Source organism: Brassica napus, chromosome C2 (assembly GCF_020379485.1).
Source record: "Brassica napus cultivar Da-Ae chromosome C2, Da-Ae, whole genome shotgun sequence".
Lineage (NCBI taxonomy): Eukaryota > Viridiplantae > Streptophyta > Magnoliopsida > Brassicales > Brassicaceae > Brassica > Brassica napus.
Window position 1 is genome coordinate 13,564,525 of NC_063445.1, and position 20,764 is coordinate 13,585,288.

The following is a 20,764-nucleotide window of genomic DNA, read 5'->3' on the forward strand; positions in this document are numbered from 1 at the left end:
ACGACTTACAAGTTAGTCGTCCAGTTGAAAATTAAAAAATTAATATATTTTTTTCTAGACGACTCATGTTAGTTTTGCAATTGAAATATTAAACAAAAAATATTTTTTTTTCTAGACGACTTACACGGAAGTCGTCCGTCCGACGACTTACACGGAAGTCGTCCAGGATATTATTCCGAGATTCTGGTCAAACCTTGCTTATCTTGGACGACTTACAGGTTAGTCATGTGGGAAAAAAACTCGAGACAATTCATCTAGAAAAAAAAATTTTTGTTTAATAATTCAACTGCAAAACTAACCTGAGACGACTTACAAGTTAGTCGTTTAGAAAAAAAATATTATTTTTTTAATTTTCTACTGGACGACTAACTTGTAAGTCGTTCAGGAAAAATCAAATTTCTGACACATTCCAGTCAAATGCAAAACTAACCCGTTTTCCCTAGAAAGTCGTCTCGATTTTTTTTTATCAAACAAAGGTGGAGGACTAACCTGTAAGTCGTCTAGGTTAAAAATCAATTTCAAAACTAACCTAAATGGACGACTTCCTAGAAGTTGTCCAGACGACCTCCGTGGAAGTCGTCTACGTCAATGTTTAATAAACTTTCATTTTCTCTAAACCTATAAAGACTTTTTAATATTTGTTTATTAATTCATGTATATTAGTCAATATTAGGGCTACTGAATGAAAATTATAACTTAATTGGTGATATTTATGAGGTTACCAACATTCACGTTAATTAAACTGATCCGAGAAGACTTCCGTGGAAGTCTTCTACGCTAGTTTTTAAGTCTTCTACGCTAGTTTTTGAATAACTTGTATATTTAAGAGTGATAAGTAACTTCAAGATATGTAAAACTCTTATTTTCAAAATATGTTTTCTCCCTTAGTTTAACTAAGTTTGACTAAGTTTTTCAAAACAAACTTGTAAAAAATGTGATATGCTTTGACTAGTTACTATTGTTTGTTTCCATCTCTTAAGTATTATTGTTATTCTTAAGTATTATTGTTATAGACACCAATGATGATTATTGTTATGAGTTGGAAGAAGGGTTAAAATGTTTTTTAAAATGTTGTATCAATATGAGGCTACCAACATTCTTGTTTATTAAGAAGAGAAAAAGGCCATTGGAGTTTATTATTGCATATGAGAGATCCAAAGATAAGAAAAAAACTATTGAAGTATATTATTTCATTGATTTGTAAATGTGTAAACACATTGGTAGCACATATATTACATCTTGGGAAACATTATTATTGATTTTACAAAAAAATCACAACTAAAAGAGTAGACATGTAAATCACAAAATAGACCACAAACCAAACTATTATAGATCATTACTCTACAAAGACAAGCTTGGACTCCCCTTGATATGGAAGAAGGCTTCGCCAGAAGACTTCTAGGAAGTCCATACGACTTCCTGGAAGTCGTCTAGCGCATTATATTTTAGACGACTAACAAGTAAGTCATCCCAGATCTGAACAACCTGCATATCAAATCCAGATCTGAAAACCCTGCATATCAAAAAGCGTTCAAATGGCTTAAAAACAAAGAAAATGAGTGGAAGATTAGATAAATATACCTTTATAGAACACACAAAAATACATATCTAAAATTAATAGATCTACCTTTAAATGAGTGGAAGATGAGAACCATCTGATTAAAAACCTGCAAAAAAAAGATAGATTAGTGGGAAAGACATGAGACAAAACTGAAAAATTCATATAAAGTTTGGTGTTTTCAAGTCAAAGAGATTAGAGTGGGTTTGGAGAGTTTTAGTTTGGGAAAAAGAAAACTTTATACAACCGAAAGTTACCAAATAAAGAAAAATCAGACATAAAAAACTTACCAAAACGCTCAGATCTGTTATGAAAGGGAGAGACATGGGAGAAGACTCCGTTAGCCAAGTTATGAAGTTGTCTGGAAGACTTCCTGAAAGTCGTGTGGAAGACTTCCTGGAAGTCGTCTTGCACATTATATTTTAGACGACTAACAGGTAAGTCGTCCCAGACGTCCTCCAGATCTGAAAAACCAGCATATCCAAATCTAGATCTGAAAAGCCTGCATATCCAAAAACGTTCAAATGGCTTAAAACAGAGAAAATGAGTGGAAGATTAGATAAATCTATTTTTATATAACACACAAAAATACATATCTAAAAATGATAGATCTACCTTTAAATGAGTGGAAGATGAGAACCATGTGATGAAAAACCTTCAAAAACAAGATAAATTAGTGAGAAAGACATGAGACAAAGGGGGTGATTGGTTAGGCTTTAGCAAGTGACTTTAGCTTTAATTTTTATCTACAGCCTTAAAACGCACCAATCATACTCTATATTAGTTTTTAAAGTTACAACCAAAAAAATTAAAGTTACAGCCAAAAAACAAAAAAAAAACATCTGTAAAAGTCTTATTTTCTAAAGCCTCATCTTTTTGGCCGAAGGAAACTTTAAAACTACATCTTTTAAAACTAAATCAAAAAATCCTACAGACTAAATTGTAAAATAAATTTTCTATAGTTACAGCCTAACCAATCACCCCCAAAAACAATAAATTGATATAAAGCTTAGTGTTTATAAGTTCAAAGAAATTAGAGAGAGGTTGAAGAGTCTTAGAATGATGAACATAACATTTTGTTGCAACCATTTGAGAGAATGAGAGAGAATGTATAAATTTTTCTTTATATAGAGAGACAAAAAATCCAATTAGGTTAAATATTTTTGATTCAGACGACTTCCTAGACGAGTTACTTGTAAGTCACCCAGAAAACTTTAATATTTTTAGCGGGAAACTAAAATAGAAGACTTCCTAGACGACTTACAAGTAAGTCGTCTGGTTTAAATTATTTAAGCGGGAAAATAATTTTTTAAAAAATTTTAGAGGAGAATATTTGGAAGACTTACATGTAAGTCGTCTTGTTTAAATTATTCATCAGACGACTTACAAGTTAGTCGTCTAGACCCTAAACATAACCCCTAAACATAACCCCTAAACTTAATTAACTAACTAAACACTTCATAAAATCAAATTAAATTTCAAAAGTGTTTATTATACACAAAAATAAACACTTATAAGTAAAAATTTAATTTTTCAAAAAAACATTCAAGCTTTCCAAAATCTAACCCTAAAAATACATACAATACTATAACATATGTTGTCAAACCATAAAACCAAAGAATATCATGATTAACTACTTTCACTCATCTATGCTGAAAACTATTCAATTTTCTCATATCTTAATTTACATTACTTAAAACTGTTTATAATTACATGATTTTAATTTTTCATTTGTCAAAATATTTTTTAAAAATTTTTAAAATTATTTTTAAGATCAACTACACCAGACGACTTATTTTTAAGATGCTAGACGACTTCCAGCATCTCAGACGACTTACTAGGGCTATATTCATAAAAATGACTTATGTTTTTTTTTTTTTTGGTCACAAGAGACTGGCTGTAATTTCACAAGATTTTTAGGTTAGTTTTGCTTTTGATTCAAATTTGTGTATACTTTTGCAATCAAAGTCAAGTTTTGAGTCATATTTGGCAAATCCCCCTAATATAAATGAAGATACCATAAAATAAATGATTTAATAATCCAAATCTGCTAAGATCGGTGAAATAGTGCCCAAACGAAGAAGATTTAGAAGGAGCTTGTTGATCTTGTGATTCAGGATTTCGCTTTGCTAATATTTGTAATTGTTGAGCTTGATTCAACATTTTATTTTTTAGAATGACTATTTCAATATAGTCTGATTTCAAAAATTTCTTGCTCGATTTATGAATATCAAAAATAAAGAAACTCATTTTTTCATTATCAAATGCATTAGTTGATCATTCGTGGGAAAAATATTCTAATGCTCATTGTTGAACCAAAATATATATTGTCTCTTTTTATGATTTCTTGTACTTTTTAATAATAAAATTTTAATTTAAATAAATGATATTTTAAGAAATTTTTGTAAACATAAAATAGTTGGGATTAATTGGTAAATTTTTATTAGTGGGAGATATTATTAACAATTCTTAATTAAATAAAAATAGAATTATTTTAGAATAAAAAATAGAGTAATGCATTTGAGTAAAACTCAATTCTATTTTAGTGTTGTACCATTTTAGAGTTAAAAATTGAGTAACGCTCTGATTCTTTTTTTTTTGTTATGAAAGCGTTAAAAACTGTTAAGTGGCTTCACTGGGATCTTCGCTTCTAGACAGTATATAAAATTAATCGATTTTCCTATTGATAGTGGATGAGCATTCGGCTAATTGGTAGAATCGAAAATAGAAGCTTTAAAATTGATAAATTGGTTGCTTGAATCATAAAGTTCGTCGTTGAAGTAGACAGATATAATCTAGTATATATGGCCTCAAAATTATCAATCCAATTCACACATATGAAATTTAGACAGATATCCCTGTATATTATTTGAGAAACATTACAACTTCTTTTTGTAGCCACATGTTATCTATAAGATGATTCTTAGAATCATTAGAGAAATATGTTGGTCCATCTAATTATATAATAAGTTTTTTATTAAACTAATAATAAATTCATCATTAATATACTTTATTATTTCCTTAAATAAAATTTACGGAATTACCTAATGTGGTTAAAGTATATATGGCAATTAATGATTTTGAATAATAAAAATTTGATAAAAAAATAGTGTATCTTCTATCATATTTGTTTAATTTTAAACTATTAAATAAATTAAACAACCACAATAACCATATAATAAAAATTTAGATTTTTATGTATATGTTATATTTTGAATTTTTACAAACGGCTATAAATTACTAAAACTGTTAAGAGTCTCACATTCAAATTTTATGATCCATGGTTTAAAAATTTTGTTATGACAAAATACAAATGATTACAAAAATTATATAAGTAAAAAGTCTAATTTAATTAATTATTAAGATTAATATATATATTGTTTTAAATTAAACTATAAACCATATAAAATACAATATTTTAGTTTCAAAATTTACTTTGAACAATTTTTTTGATAAAAGTTTTGAACGATCATTGACAACTAATTTTTTCTTTAAATTATAAATTACTAAAAATATTAATCCCACAATGAAAATTTTGTTATCAGTAATTTAATTTTTTTTCTATGAAAGATATAAATGATCGAAAAAACTATATGAGTAGAAATCATCATTTAATAGACATTAATATTAAAAATATACTAAAATATATTATCTATGTTAGTATCATTTAAATTTAATTACATATTCTATCAAATATAAAAAAAATATTTGATAGCTACTGAACTTTAATTATTTAATATATATTAATTATTTCATGTAAAAATATTTAATATATAAAATAATTTATATATATAATATTGATCCAAGGCGCGGATCGTAACCTAATTATCTAGTATATACGTAACGTTCACACATACGATGTTTTGGGAATGATCCCAAAAACACATTTATATGACCTTTGGCACTTGGGCCTAAAATGAACATCATACAGATATATAGAATTGTATGAACTTGTAAAACCCAACAATTGATATCACAACCAAAATGACAACAATCTACAAGATGACTAAAAAGATTTTTAATATCTATGATCCTAGATTCGATGAAAAACGTGGTTATTACATAAATACTATACAATGTGAATTATTTACATAAAAATTATAGCATTATCAAGAATTATTCACCTAGTCTTCACACCATCGTATACTAATATTGTATAGTATTTATGTAATATCCAATTCTAATTAGTATAAAGTTTTTTGGGAGAACTCCAAAGGCAAATTCGTGCATAGTTTATCATCTAGGACCAAAATAGATAATATCAAATTAATTAATAGAATTGGCATAATTTGAAACACCAGTACCTCAGTGTGACGCTCTTGTATGTAATGCGTTTGGTTATATGATTAAAAAAATTCTCCCAATAATTTTAAAACAAAATATTTTTTGGATGCAAATTAAGGCTCCGAATGGGAAAAGCGGATCAAGCGTTGCGGATCTAGCGGATCAAGTGGATCGAGCGGAACAAGAGTGGTTCAAGCGGATCTAGCGTTTCAAGTGCGGATCTAGCGGATCTAGCGGTTCTAAACTTATGTATGAATGGTGAAAGTGGATAAAAAGTGGTTCAAAGTACTGTTTAAATTTAAATTAATTTACATAAATTTTATAATACTACTTATTTTCATTATTAAAATGACTTATTTTTAAAAATACTTTATAAATGAAAAAATCAAAATATAGGATCTGATAAACTTAATTATTTAATAGAATTATGATATACTATGGGAAATAAAATTTAAATAGTCTTTTCTTTTACAACAAGCTTATACAGTGTTTTCATTCATTAATAAAACTGTTAGATGGAATTAGAAACATAATTTATATTATGTTTTGTACATCTAATAGAACAAAATTACATTGAATTAAAAGTAAAACATAATTCTATTATATTTTTAATTTATAATTTGAATATAAATTCTTATTTAAAGCTGACCAAAGTACTGTATAAAGGTTAAATAATGTATATAAATTAAAAAAGGTTTTAAGTACAAATATAATTTTTTGATATATATTACTTAATATATATATATATATATATATATATATATATATATATATATATATATATATATATATATATATATATATATATATATATATATATATATATATATATATATATATATATATGATTTGGAATGATTAAAAATAATTTTGTTTATTTTGCAGAAAAAATAGTATTCTTATGTTTGCTTAAATGGTAACTAGAAGATCAATTTTTAAATATTCAAATAAATTCAAAACTAATGTAAATTCAAATTAAACATATAAAAAATCCAAATTCAATAATCAAAGAAATCAATACATACGGTTTTTATTTGCCCATAATGTATTTGCAATTTGTTCTCTTATATTCGCCATTGCATCGCCTTCAGGTGTAACAATTGTTTCCATATCATTTGAATTATGCTCCAAATCAACGTTATCAGTAGGTGATTGTCCTAATGTCTCCGCAAAGTCATCATCGATAAAATTTGAAATTCTGATAAAATTGTGTAAACTCATTGTAGCAACCACCACTCTCTTCTGCACTTCAATATTATATCTTGGAAAATCACAAATAATCCTCCATTTCTTCTTCCAAACTCCAAATGTCCTTTCAATGACAGAACGCAAAGATGCATGCCACCGGTTAAAAAATTCATGCTTATTCCGAGGAGGAGGAGCATTTTCGAATTGTGACATATGATACCGAACAACCATGTTTCGTGAAGATTTATATGGAGCAAGAAAACCTTGTTTATTTGGATAACCAGAGTCAACCACATAATATTTATCTGCGGGTGGCAAAGGAAATTCAGGATCATTATTTTGCGCCATCGTAAGAACAGCCGTGTCATGACAAGATCCTGGTGCTCCGTTCCAAACATATGTGAACAACATATTCAGATCACATATTGCCATTATGTTAAATGATGTTCTGTCATGTCGATTCCAATACATTCCTTGTAGTTCTGGCTTTACCTTAACACATACATGAACACCATCCATTGCCCCGACAAATCCACTAAAAAAAGGCCAATATTTCCCATCCATTAATCGGTCAGGAATCCTGTGTAGTTCTTGCGTTGTTGGAGTGTGGATATAATCACAAGCTAGTAACTCAGTTGCTCTAAGCACTTCAAAAAACTTTCTCTTCACTGTTTCTTGATTTCGTCCAAATCGTAATCCAACATCCCGCTGAACTTCGTTGTGTCCACATATTCGTAAAACCAGGGCCACACTCTCTTCGATGCTTACATTCAATGTTGGTCGTAAGCCATATGTTGTCTCCAGTTTATGACACAAAGTTCTAAAATAGTCAAGTGACATTTGTAGTAACTGAAGACAAGCAGCATGATCTTCTTGTAATCGATGCCAAATATTTTTCCATCCCATCCCAATATCTGTTTGGACTTGTCCTCTTTCAAAATATCGATTATAATAACTCAATGCCGGTTCAATAATCAACTCTTCAAATTGTGCGTTCTCTAAATTCCATAACTCAATTCTCTCTTCATAACTTAGAAATTGAATTCTTTGTGCTCGTAGTTGACATATGCGAAAAGCCTATATTTTGACAAAAAAAATTTTAAAAGGTATTAGATTGATTAAAAATAAGAAAAATGATCGTATTACACATAATAAAAGTAACAAATATTAAAAAAAAACTTAAATCAAACACCAAACATCATCATTATTATAAAAGCATTCAAGCTACTAACTAAGCGTAATCATCATCGCTTTGATGAGTTTCATTTAAATTAGGTCCTGGTTGGGTTCCCCATATGTTAAATAATCCTCCAGTTTTACGTGTTTCTGGTATTTCCCTTCTTGATGATCCTTGCTGAGGATTTGTTGTACTTCTAGTTTGCGTTTCAAGCGGAAATCCATGTTGAACATTCGTCAAAGAAGGCCAATGTGAAGTATTTGGCGATGAACCCCACTGTGAATGATTAGATGATGAATCCCAATTTGGAGCCACCGGTGATGAACTCCTCCATTGTTGTGTATTCTGATATGCTCCCCATTGCTGAGAATTTTGTTGTGTACTCCATTGCGGAGCATTAGGGGGTGTACCCCATTCATGTTCTTAAGTAAGGTATGCATGTGTAAAATTTTATTTCCCATGTTCATGTTCTTACGTAAGGTAACATACATATATATATATATATACATATATATATATATACATATATATATATATATATATAATATTCTAGATACTGAAATTATATAAAATCTTATTAATTTAGAAAATGGTATATCTTATATGTAATATATGGATACTCATGCTCATGTAAATATTTATAACTATAAATATCACATTTGTTTTAATAAAATAGGTATATTTATTACATTTATATTTAAACTATTAAATTTGTATATAATGAATAACAAATAAACTATATATAATTTTAGTTTTTTGTTATATATTTAAGTTACAAATAAAGCTATTGTAGTTCTTTTTATAATTAGATTCAATTAAAATTATATGTAATGCATCAAATCTGTGCAATTATTTTATTTACAAGTATAAATATTATTATTATAAGTTTATATTGTATTAAGTAAACTCAAAGTATTATGTTGCTAAAATTAGTTTAACCTAATTACAAAATAACTATATAATATTAATTAACTAAATTCATTTTAATTACCATAAATTATAAACATATACATGAATGTACCTTAATAAATAGTGGAAAGGAGAATGCTGAAAAACACGTTTTAGAACACGTTTTAAAAATAACAAAGAAAGAAAATTTTAAAGAGAGAAAGAGAGAAAGTAAAAACAGTTCTTCTTTTTTTGCAATGCAATTCAACGTACTTCTGAACACAAGTGGAGCACCCACTTTTCATTATTTATTTTCAACAGTTTTGTGAATGTGAATGCATAAGTGGGGCATCCACTAAGGGTGGAGGAACCGTCTTTTATCCTCTAAAACGTGTTTTTCAGCATTCTCCTTTCCACTATTTATTAAGGTACATTCATGTATATGTTTATAATTTATGGTAATTAAAATGAATTTAGTTAATTAATATTATATAGTTATTTTGTAATTAGGTTAAACTAATTTTAGCAACATAATACTTTGAGTTTACTTAATACAATATAAACTTATAATAATAATATTTATACTAGTAAATAAAATAATTGCACAGTTTTGATGCATTACATATAATTTTAATTGAATCTAATTATAAAAAGAACTACAATAACTTTATTTGTAACTTAAATATATAACAAAAAACTAAAATTATATATAGTTTATTTGTTATTCATTATATACAAATTTTATAGTTTAAATATAAATGTAATAAATATACCTATTTTATTAAAACAAATGTGATATTTATAGTTATAAATATTTACATGAGCATGAGTATCCATATATTACATATAAGATATACCATTTTCTAAATTAATAAGATTTTATATAATTTCAGTATCTAGAATATTATATATATATATATATATATATGTATGTTACCTTACGTAAGAACATGAACATGGGAAATAAAATTTTACACATGCATACCTTACGTAAGAACATGAATGGGGTACACCCCCTAATGCTCCGCAATGGAGTACACAACAAAATTCTCAGCAACGGGGAGCATATCAGAATACACAACAATGGAGGAGTTCATCACCGGTGGCTCCAAATTGGGATTCATCATCTAATCATTCACAGTGGGGTTCATCGCCAAATACTTCACATTGGCCTTCTTTGACGAATGTTCAACATGGATTTCCGCTTGAAACGCAAACTAGAAGTACAACAAATCCTCAGCAAGGATCATCAAGAAGGGAAATACCAGAAACACGTAAAACTGGAGGATTATTTAACATATGGGGAACCCAACGAGGACCTAATTTAAATGAAACTCATCAAAGCGATGATGATTACGCTTAGTTAGTAGCTTAAATGCTTTTATAATAATGATGATGTTTGATGTTTGATTTAAGTTTTTTTTAATATTTGTTACTTTTATTATGTGTAATACGATCATTTTTCTTATTTTTAATCAATCTAATACCTTTTAAAAAAAAATTTGTCAAAATATAGGCTTTTCGCATATGTCAACTACGAGCACAAAGAATTCAATTTCTAAGTTATGAAGAGAGAATTGAGTTATGGAATTTAGAGAACGCACAATTTGAAGAGTTGATTATTGAACCGGCATTGAGTTATTATAATCGATATTTTGAAAGAGGACAAGTCCAAACAGATAGTGGGATGGGATGGAGAAATATTTGGCATCGATTACAACAAGATCATGCTGCTTGTCTTCAGTTACTACGAATGTCACTTGACTGTTTTAGAACTTTGTGTCATAAATTTGAGACAACGTATGGCTTACGACCAACATTGAATGTAAGCATCGAAGAGAGTGTGGCCATGTTTTTACGAATATGTGGACACAACGAAGTTCAGCGGGATGTTGGATTACGATTTGGACGAAATCAAGAAATAGTGAAGAGAAAGTTTTTTAAAGTGCTTAGAGCAACTGAGTTACTAGCTTGTGATTATATCCACACTCCAACAACGCAAGAATTACACAGGATTCCTGACCGATTAATGGATGGAAAATATTTGCCTTTTTTTAGTGGATTTGTCGGGGCAATGGATGGTGTTCATGTATGTGTTAAGGTAAAGCCAGAACTACAAGGAATGTATTGGAATCGACATGACAGAACATCATTTAACATAATGGCAATATGTGATCTGAATATGTTGTTCACATATGTTTGGAACGGAGCACCAGGATCTTGTCATGACAGGGCTGTTCTTACGATGGCGCAAAATAATGATCCTGAATTTCCTTTGCCACCCGCAGATAAATATTATGTGGTTGACTCTGGTTATCCAAATAAACAAGGTTTTCTTGCTCCATATAAATCTTCACGAAACATGGTTGTTCGGTATCATATGTCACAATTCGAAAATGCTCCTCCTCCTCGGAATAAGCATGAATTTTTTAACCGGTGGCATGCATCTTTGCGTTCTGTCATTGAAAGGACATTTGGAGTTTGGAAGAAGAAATGGAGGATTCTTTGTGATTTTCCAAGATATAATATTGAAGTACAGAAGAGAGTGGTGGTTGCTACAATGGGTTTACACAATTTTATCAGAATTTCAAATTTTATCGATGATGACTTTGCGGAGACATTAGGACAATCACCTACTGATAACGTTGATTTGGAGTATAATTCAAATGATATGGAAACAATTGTTACACCTAAAGGCGATGCAATGGCGAATATAAGAGAACAAATTGCAAATACATTATGGGCAAATAAAAACCGTATGTATTGATTTCTTTGATTATTGTATTTGGATTTTTTATATGTTTAATTTGAATTTACATTAGTTTTGAATTTATTTGATTATTTAAAAATTGATCTTCTAGTTACCATTTAAGCAAACATAAGAATACTATTTTTTCTGCAAAATAAACAAAATTATTTTAATCATTCCAAATCATATATATATATATATATATATATATATATATATATATATATATATATATATATTTACGTAATATATATCAAAATTTATATTTGTACTTAAAACCTTTTTTAATTTATATACATTATTTAAATTTTATACAGTACTTTGGTCAGCTTTAAATAAGAATTTATATTAAAATTATAAGTTAAAAATATAATAGGATTATGTTTTACTTTTAATTCAATGTAATTTTGTTTTATTAGATGTACAAAACATAATATAAATTATGTTTCTAATTCTATCTAACAGTTTTATTAATGAATGAAAACACTGTATAAGCTTGTTGTAAAAGAAAAGACTATATAAATTTTATTTCTCATAGTATATCATAATTCTATTAAATAATTAAGTTTATCAGATCCTATATTTTGATTTTTTCATTTATAAAGTATTTTTTAAAATAAGTCCTTTTAATAATGAAAATAAGTAGTATTTTAAAATTTATGTAAATTAATTTAAATTTAAACAGTACTTTGAACCACTTTTTATCCACTTTCACCATTCATACATAAGTTTAGAACCGCTAGATCCGCTAGATCCGCACTTGAACCGCTAGATCCGCTTGAACCACTCTTGTTCCGCTCGAACCACTCTTGTTCCGCTCGATCCACTTGATCCGCTTGATCCGCTTTTCCCATTCGGAGCCTAAGTCAAAATATTAAAAACTTAAACAGTAAAACTGCCGTCGATGAAGACAAGTTAAGTAAAACTGCCGTCGATGAAGACAAATTGAATAATATAAATAAAGTATAAATAGATAGCATGAGTGAAGTGGAGTGGAACAAGTTAAAAGATGAGACAGCTCGGACAATTTTGGAACCAGAATGAAAGAGGAGACAAGAAAGATCCTAACTTTAATAGATGGAGACCAGCTGTTTCAATTCTATCTCAAAATATCCCAGCCTGCTTAGGGGTGAGCGTTCGGGTATATCTAAATTTCGGTTCAGATCTTTGCAGATTCGGTTCGAGTTCGGATAACCCATTTAAATTATTTTAAAAATTTTAAAATTTATTATATACTTTAAATTTCTCAAAATCTATAAACAAAACAATATATTACATATAAATTTGAATAGCATATGTTAAAGCACCTAAAATTAACATATAAATTGGTTTGGTTTGAATATTTGGATTGAGAATCAATAGATATTTTATGTATTGTTGGTGTTTTGAGTATACTTTAGCTATTTTAGACATGTATTTTTGACTATTTGTATATATTTATAAGTAGTTTGGACAACTTAAAAGTATCTTATATATATTTTGATGTTCTTTATATATATTAAATCTAAAAGTATTTAATATATATAGGTATATAAATCAATTTCGGATATAATCGAGTACCCGAAATACTTCGGTTTGGATCGAGTTTGGTTTCGGTTCTCTAAATACCAAAATTTTGAATCCATTCGGATATTTAATCAATTTCAGTTCGGGTTCGATACTAATTTTTTGGATCGGATTCGGTTCAATTTTTCGGATCTGGATTTTTTGCCCAGCCCTAAGCATGCTCATGGATTCCACTTTTCCAGATATCACATTTTATTTTATGCCATTACTAAGCAAAACCCCAGATTACGTTTTAATTCTTGTTTAGGTTTGTTAGGTATTAACACAAACAATTTAGTTAAGTTCACAATGGGAAAACATTTTTATTGACTATTTATATTGATAAATTCTGTTGTCGAAATGAACATACAGGAGAAAGTTCAAAAACATATATATGGTGTAAAGAACCGAAATACACATGCAATCCGAAAACATAAATATATATCGTGGACTCTTTTTTTGTGATGATGTCTCGATACGTCTCTTTGATTTTGTGATCATAGCAACGGTCATATTCAATTGTTTGGGAAGAGAATAAATAATGAAAGTTTTGAGTATATAATCGGTCATATCAGTTACCTCAAGATATCTATGAAAATTGTAAAACCTACAATTTAAATAAACGTATTAATAAGCCTAAGTTACCAAAAAAAAAAATGTAATGAAATTTAGTATAGACTAGAGTTTAATCCGCACTTATTATTGTCATTGTTTTTCTATTTTTAAATGCAAAAATTAGTTTTACCAAATAAACAATTTTAGTTTGTAAGTATTTAGATTTGGAAGAATATAATTATATGATGTAAATACTATTTGGACTTTATACTGTTTTTTTAAAGAATAAAATCAGCAGAAAATGTTACGACCCTTAAAGTCTTGCATATGTGGCCTCGATGCTATTAATATAGTCTTATTCGTAATTTTGATCTTAATGAATAAATCCAAATTTTAAAAAAAATAATCTAACATACAATTTGGATCATGTCATATAAATATTTGTAATTTTAATTTTGAATCAATCTGACTTATACAATTTAAATAATATGATTTAAATAATATGATTCATATCATATAAACTTAGAAATAGTAAAAAACAAAAGAGAGCAGTACAAAGAATGTGATGTCGATCATAGAAACAACCAAGAGCATGATTAATGCGGGTCTCTTAGGTTGGAGTTTTTAGCGTAATATAAAATACGTCTCTTACTCTTTAACTAAAAAAGCTAAGAGACGTCTTATAAATAATCATACTCTAAGGGACCTAATTACACGTGATCCACATAGAATAGATAAATTCATGAAAAGCTCATTCCCGCTCTTTTGCTCCATATTTGGCGTTGCTTGTTGGTCTGAGTTTGATTCCAGGTTTAACTGCTATCAGTAGTGGAGGTTCTTCGCTTTCTTTATCGATCGTCGGGTTTCACTTTGCTCCTAAAAAGAGGGGTAAGGCCCGGAAATGGTGATGTTGTTCCTTGCTCTTTACCGGTTTAGTGGACAAGTGTGGTTGAACAAGTTGAGCACTATTTAGCTGATGTGGTTAGTGTTATCTTGTCGTTTGTGGGAACTTAGTTCAAATCGTTTTCCCAGCTCTGACCTAAGGAAGACAGTCCTTGAGCAGGCTTGTTTCTACTCTTTTGAGGAATAGCGAGTCGTTCATGAAGCCAGATGAATCAATTTCTTGTTAGCGTTGTGTACCTCATTCGATTGTCTTCGGGGCTCTTCCATTTTTTTGCCTGGCTCGGTTCAACCTCCAACTCAAATTATTCAAGATTGTAGCGCTACTATTAGTCATGTTCGCTCTCAAGAAAAATGGTTAAGATATCCATTGTTTTTGCTTCCATGTTTTTTTTTACCTTTTTTGCAATGGATATCTAAATGTCTTATATTTGATGATTACATCTTAACTTCATTTATGAAATGATATTTACATTTGAGAAAAGAAGAAGAAGATAAATACATACATATTGTCAAATAGATGCAAAGTGAACACAACACAACAATACAAGTACAAATAAACTAACCACGTAATTTATATTAGTTGTTGCTTGACAAGTTAAGAGAAACCAACTCAACAACCATGTACATCACTCAGAATATCATTTAACAAACAGTAAAAACCATTTACTTCATTCTGGTTAATCTCTCTTCCAGTTCTGATAAGTCAATCAAGTTCGAATCGTTGACCTGCAAACAAAACTAGCCATATTATTGTACCCTAGAACATATCATAAACTTTATGCATAGTGTCGTATGCTCGTATACAAAGGCTGGGATTTATATTACATAAAAAAGTGCGGCCGAAAGACTGTTACCCACATGTGAAATGTGTAAACGTATTCTTGAAATAAATATGACCGCAGTAGTTATGATTAATCTCTTACACATATTGGATACGTAAGATAGTATATTCTTGAATCTCATGCATATCAATCTGGATATCTATATATATTTACACTAGCGTTTTAACAACTTCTGATTACTAGGACTTCAAAAAATATTCTCTGTGTTTCAGTTGACATGTTATAAAATTGTGTTAAATCTTTAAATAAAGGAACCCATAACATGTAGTTTTTAATGAAAGTAATAATATTAACTAAATACAAAACGGAAAACATAAAAAAAAAACTTTTCTTTCATTTTGTAAAAGTATTAAATGAAAACTAAAAATTGCTATGTTTTAGTAGCAAGTTGAAAATTATATATATTGTAACATGTAAATGCAAACGCAAAACGGCATAGCTGAAGTTATATAGGAGTAAGATAACTTTACCTCAGCTTGTAGAGTGTAAATCAGTCTATCATCAACAATAGAGGAGGTGGAGTTAAGAAGGCAGAGACCATTTTCACTAAGAACTTGAAGAACACTCGAAAGCCGCGGTTGGCCACGGCAGGAGCGACTGCTAAACACTATTTCCACACCCACCAAACACTGACGAACCACCACATGATTCATTGTCTCCATCTCATCCTTCGAATCATCCAAGCGGGTTCCTCTAGACAGTAACATCAGCTCATCCCTCCTCAAACTCAGCTCCTTGATCTTCTTCTCTAAATACGTTATGTAGTTAACCGCTTCATTCACTTGATCTGACGTCGAACGCTTACCCTACAGAATGTAAAATATCAAGACAAGACAAGCGACAAGAGAGCTTAGATCTAAGTAATCTTGTAAGAGAAACACAAAGTCAAAACACCTGCTATGATCCCTTTTCATTTTCTTACACGGTAGACAAGTCAAATGACAAAGACTGTGTATTATAAGATGTAAAGGAGTCATCAAAAATCAAAATTAAGATTAGGGTTTTAGGAATTAGGGAGTGACCTGAATGAAATGAAGAGGGAGAAGAGAACGAAGAGAAGCATAAAGAGAAGCCATTTCTTGTCTTCTCTGTCTCTCAATTTCTCTATGCATCATCTTCTCCATGTCGTTGTTATCAGTACTTACTCTTAGTTTCGTACAGCGTCTTCTTTTCTCCCGACAATCGTCCATCAAAAAGCTTTGATGCTCTTAACTAGTTGTATTATATTTCTTTAAGAGATTCTCTCCTAATGATGATGCTGAGACAGCAAGATCTGATCTCCTAAGGATTTTGTGATCTTGGTTTGATCTTAGTCTTTTAGAAGAAACAGCTCAGGGCTTTGATGTAAAGTTGAAAATTATTGCAGTCTTGAGGATTGAGCAAATAATTAAATAAAAAGATTTGTCAGACAAAATTATTTTAATGGAGATGAAGATACGTTAGTTAGACGTATCACAAAAATGACGGAAAATAATTTAAAACTAGATCCGCGCTGTCCGAGATTTATTTTTGGTTTATTTAAAATTTATACATAATTTATATATTTTAAGTTTATTTAAAATTTATTTTTAAATTTTTTCGTATGATTTATTTTATTTATTTATATAAGGTGGGTTAAAATTTTGAGAATTCTGAATGACTTGGATTTATTTTAACTTGTTTTGCAGTGATTTTATTTTTGATGATTTAAAATGAATAATATAAGTAAATATTTTTATAATAAAACTAGGTGGACGGTGCGGGCATGTGCAACATTAATATGATTCTTATATTGATAGTTACATTTCTATGATTTAGGATCAATTGTATTCTCTATGCTAACATATCATATATATTTATGTAATCATTTGTTCATGTTTATCCCCTGTATATTAAAAGAGAAACATTACAACATTTGAGGTAGCCACTTGTCATCACCACAATTAATCTTAGAATCTTTAAAAAAATTTGTTGGTCCTTCTAAATATATAATAAACTTTTTATTAAATTAACCATAAATTCGTTATTAATGTTTTTAATTCTTTCTTTAAATAAAATTACGGAATTGTCAAATGTGGCTAAAATATATATATGAAAATTAATGATTTTGAATAATAAAGATTTGATAAAAATTAGTGTATTATCTATCATATTTGTTTACTTTAAATTAATGAAATAAATTAAACAACTACATTAACCATATAATAAAAATTTAATTTTTTGTGTATATGTTATATTTTAATTTTTTTAAACGACTATAAATTACTAAAACTGTTAAAATTCTCACATTCAATTTTTTGCGATCCATGGTTCAAAAGTTTTTGTTATGATAAAATATAAATGATTACAAAATCATATAAGTAAGAAATCTCATTTAATAAATATTAAGTGTAAAAGATATATATATATATATATATATATATATTAAAATTAAATTGCATACCATCTAAAATATATAAATATTTTAATTTTGAAATTTTATTTTAACAAATATTTTGGTAAAAGTTATTGAACAAATATTGATAATTTGATATTTAAATTTTAAACTTAGCTTTGAATTTTTTTAAAAATTACTAAAACTATTAATCACACAACGAAAATTTTTTTATCAGTTATTTAAAGTTTTTGTTATAAAAAATACAAATGATAAAATAACCATATGAGTAGAAAACATCATTTAATATATATCAATACTAAAAATACATAATATATATATGTTAACGTCATTTAAATTTAATTATACACAATATAAAATAGAAAAAATAATTGTTTGGATTTATGAAATTATTTGTGTGTTCACATCAATTTAATTATATATATAATAATTATTAATTTTTTAATTATTCAATATATATTTATTATTTTATAAATATGTAAAAGAACATATAATACATAAAATAGTATATATAATGTTCGTTTCCGTGTAAGGCGCATGTTAACCTAGTATATAGTATTAAACAGTCATATAAAACTTGGTCTAAAAAGAAATATATCAAAAATATCATCGCATTATAGTTTCATTAAAAGCACTAAATTATTGGTTAATCATACTTAAATAAAGAAAAATTCAAGATAACATAGACGATATTTTCATTTCCAACACCACATCACTTCAGTCTGAGGAGTGTTCAGCTGATTCAATTGCCAAGAAGAACCTGATCTTAAATTCAATAATTAAATACATTAAATAATATGTTTTTGTTATATAGTTAACTAAAAAGTATTCCCTCTCTTTTTTAATATAAATAGTTTTAGAGAAATTTTTATGTTCCAATTTATATGACGTTTTCACTTTTCTATATAAAATGTATTAACATTTAAGGTTATATGACCAATGATAATATACCTTCTATTTTATTATTGGTTGATTTGTGGTTAGGTAAATAATTAATGATTTTTTTTTAGAAAATATAAAAAATTAATAATTTTATTAATCTATGTGCACAATTCTAAAACGACTTATATTAAAAAACGGAAAGAGTATATAACATCACTGTAACTCATTATCTTCAAGCACATTAGGGGTCCACAATACATGGTTGTATTCCATGTTCAAAATTGCGCTAGGCGTGATGCGTGCGCTTGATTTGGGCCTAGCGCCGAATCGAATAATCGGAGATTTTACGGGGATTAATCGAGGATTTTTGTTGTTGTTTTATCTATAAATGAGAGATATATATATTTTATATATGGTGAATTTGCCTTAATGTTGCAACTGGTTTGGTGGTCTGTGTACTAAAACTTTCTTGCTGCCCCTAAGATCGAAGGGGATAACGTGTCTGGTTGATGCAGGACTTTTCAAGGGTCCAAGATCAAATCAATGTAGTATAAAAAATTGTCGAACCAATCCTAAGTGATTCTAAAGCAAAGGGAATGCAAGTTCATGCTTAAGCTAAGTGCAATCCGGTTTTAAAGATGGTATGAACTAAGAACTAATAAGCTAATGCAATAAAGTAATGATCTTTCTTTCTCAATATGAAGCAAGATGACTCATGGGGCTAGCCATTTGATCTCGGGTGATGTAGATCCAATCTAAGGGTGGCAAGGTATCAATCAAACACTTTCCTTATGCCTAGACACTAAGCTAAACAAGCTCTATCTCTAGATGAATGTTCTTTTGGTAAAGCAACTCAAGCAACTAATCTCTTAGGTTGAATGTTACTAAAGCAAACATGGAGAACAAGTCCAATAGCAATCTTAACTCTTTTAGCAACTAATCTCTTAGGTAAAGCAAGCTAAAAGCTTTGAAGAGTTGGTTCAGGCATTTCATCATACACCTTGTGAGCAGAAAATGCCTAGAGATCTATTTTAGTATGATCAAGACTAAAATAACATTGAGAACCCTCAACAAGCAAGGAAACAAGTAAATCTAACACTAAACACCCTAGATTTTCTCTAATCACCCTTAATCACCTTAGCCCATGAATCCAAGATTAGTCTACTCACTAATAGACATGAATAACCCCAAAACCATGAATGATTCAAGGTTAAACATGATTAAAGAGCAAGATAATCAAGCAAAGATAATAAATTATGATCAAGATTATATCTTTTTCCCAAAAGTGGCTTTTGATTAGATAGATAACAAGAACCCCCCAAATTTTGGTCTAAAAAGTATTTATAGAAGACTAAAACTCGAGCTGGGCCAACCCAACAAGCCTGGTTTGACCCACAAAAACATAGATATTTTTCTCCGTAGTGACTAGAAAAGGTCGCTACCGGAGGTTGCTACGACTATAGCGACTTGTCTTGCCCGCTACGTGTGGCCGCTAGGATACTTGAATGCATAGCGACCTCGTGAAATCGCTATGGCTGGCCGCTGTAGAAGGCACTTCAATTCTAGCGGTCTCTCCAGCCCGCTACGTGTGGCCGCTAGGATACTTAGGAGATTTTAGAAGTCTTAAACGCATAGAGACCTCGTGAAATCGCTATGGCTGGCCGCTGTAGAAGGCGCTTCAATACTAGCGGTCTCTCTAGCCCGCTACACACTCCCGCTACGGTACTTGGGTGCCTCAGGTTTTCAGCTCTATCTTCTGTAGCGACCAGCCTTTGCCGCTACGTCTGGCCGCTAGGATCCTTCAACGAATCATCTACAT

General features: G+C 29.1%; 3 protein-coding genes across 4 annotated transcripts; 1 reads left to right on the forward strand and 2 right to left on the reverse strand.

Moving 5' to 3' along the window:
• Positions 1-6,671: 6,671 nt before the first annotated feature.
• On the reverse strand, positions 6,672-8,620 carry LOC106377924 (putative nuclease HARBI1). Its single transcript, XM_022696441.2, has one exon. It carries the CDS (start codon positions 7,934-7,936, stop codon positions 6,857-6,859), a length of 1,080 nt encoding a protein of 359 aa, XP_022552162.2. The 5' UTR covers positions 7,937-8,620; the 3' UTR covers positions 6,672-6,856.
• A 1,668-nt stretch (positions 8,621-10,288) lies between these two features.
• LOC125582194 (putative nuclease HARBI1) lies at positions 10,289-12,055 on the forward strand. The gene is made up of 2 exons (XM_048748764.1): positions 10,289-10,369; positions 10,612-12,055. Exons 1-2 carry the CDS (start codon positions 10,289-10,291, stop codon positions 11,860-11,862), a joined length of 1,332 nt encoding a protein of 443 aa, XP_048604721.1. The 3' UTR covers positions 11,863-12,055.
• Positions 12,056-15,330: 3,275 nt separating this feature from the next.
• Positions 15,331-17,339, reverse strand: LOC106379318 (transcription factor bHLH36-like). 2 transcript variants are annotated; one of them, XM_048747948.1, is made up of 3 exons: positions 16,712-17,304; positions 16,160-16,495; positions 15,331-15,573 (listed from the first exon to the last, which is right to left on the reverse strand). In XM_048747948.1, exons 1-3 carry the CDS (start codon positions 16,877-16,879, stop codon positions 15,511-15,513), a joined length of 567 nt encoding a protein of 188 aa, XP_048603905.1. In that variant the 5' UTR covers positions 16,880-17,304; the 3' UTR covers positions 15,331-15,510. The 2 variants fall into 2 exon arrangements, with proteins under 2 accessions (XP_048603905.1, XP_048603904.1); XM_048747947.1 differs by lacking the exon at positions 15,331-15,573 and having other exon boundaries at positions 15,613-16,495; positions 16,712-17,339.
• Positions 17,340-20,764: the final 3,425 nt, after the last annotated feature.

Coding starts and splice junctions, on each gene's coding strand:
- LOC106377924 (XM_022696441.2), bottom strand. CDS start 7,936: ATGGGATGGAAAAATATTTGGCATCGATTACAAGAAGATCATGCTGCT.
- LOC125582194 (XM_048748764.1), top strand. CDS start 10,289: ATGGATTTCCGCTTGAAACGCAAACTAGAAGTACAACAAATCCTCAGC. Junction 10,370..10,611: donor AAGGGAAATACCAGAAACAC/GTAAAACTGGAG, acceptor GTCAAAATATAG/GCTTTTCGCATATGTCAACT.
- LOC106379318 (XM_048747947.1), bottom strand. CDS start 16,879: ATGGACGATTGTCGGGAGAAAAGAAGACGCTGTACGAAACTAAGAGTA. Junction 16,496..16,711: donor TCCCTCTTCATTTCATTCAG/GTCACTCCCTAA, acceptor TACATTCTGTAG/GGTAAGCGTTCGACGTCAGA.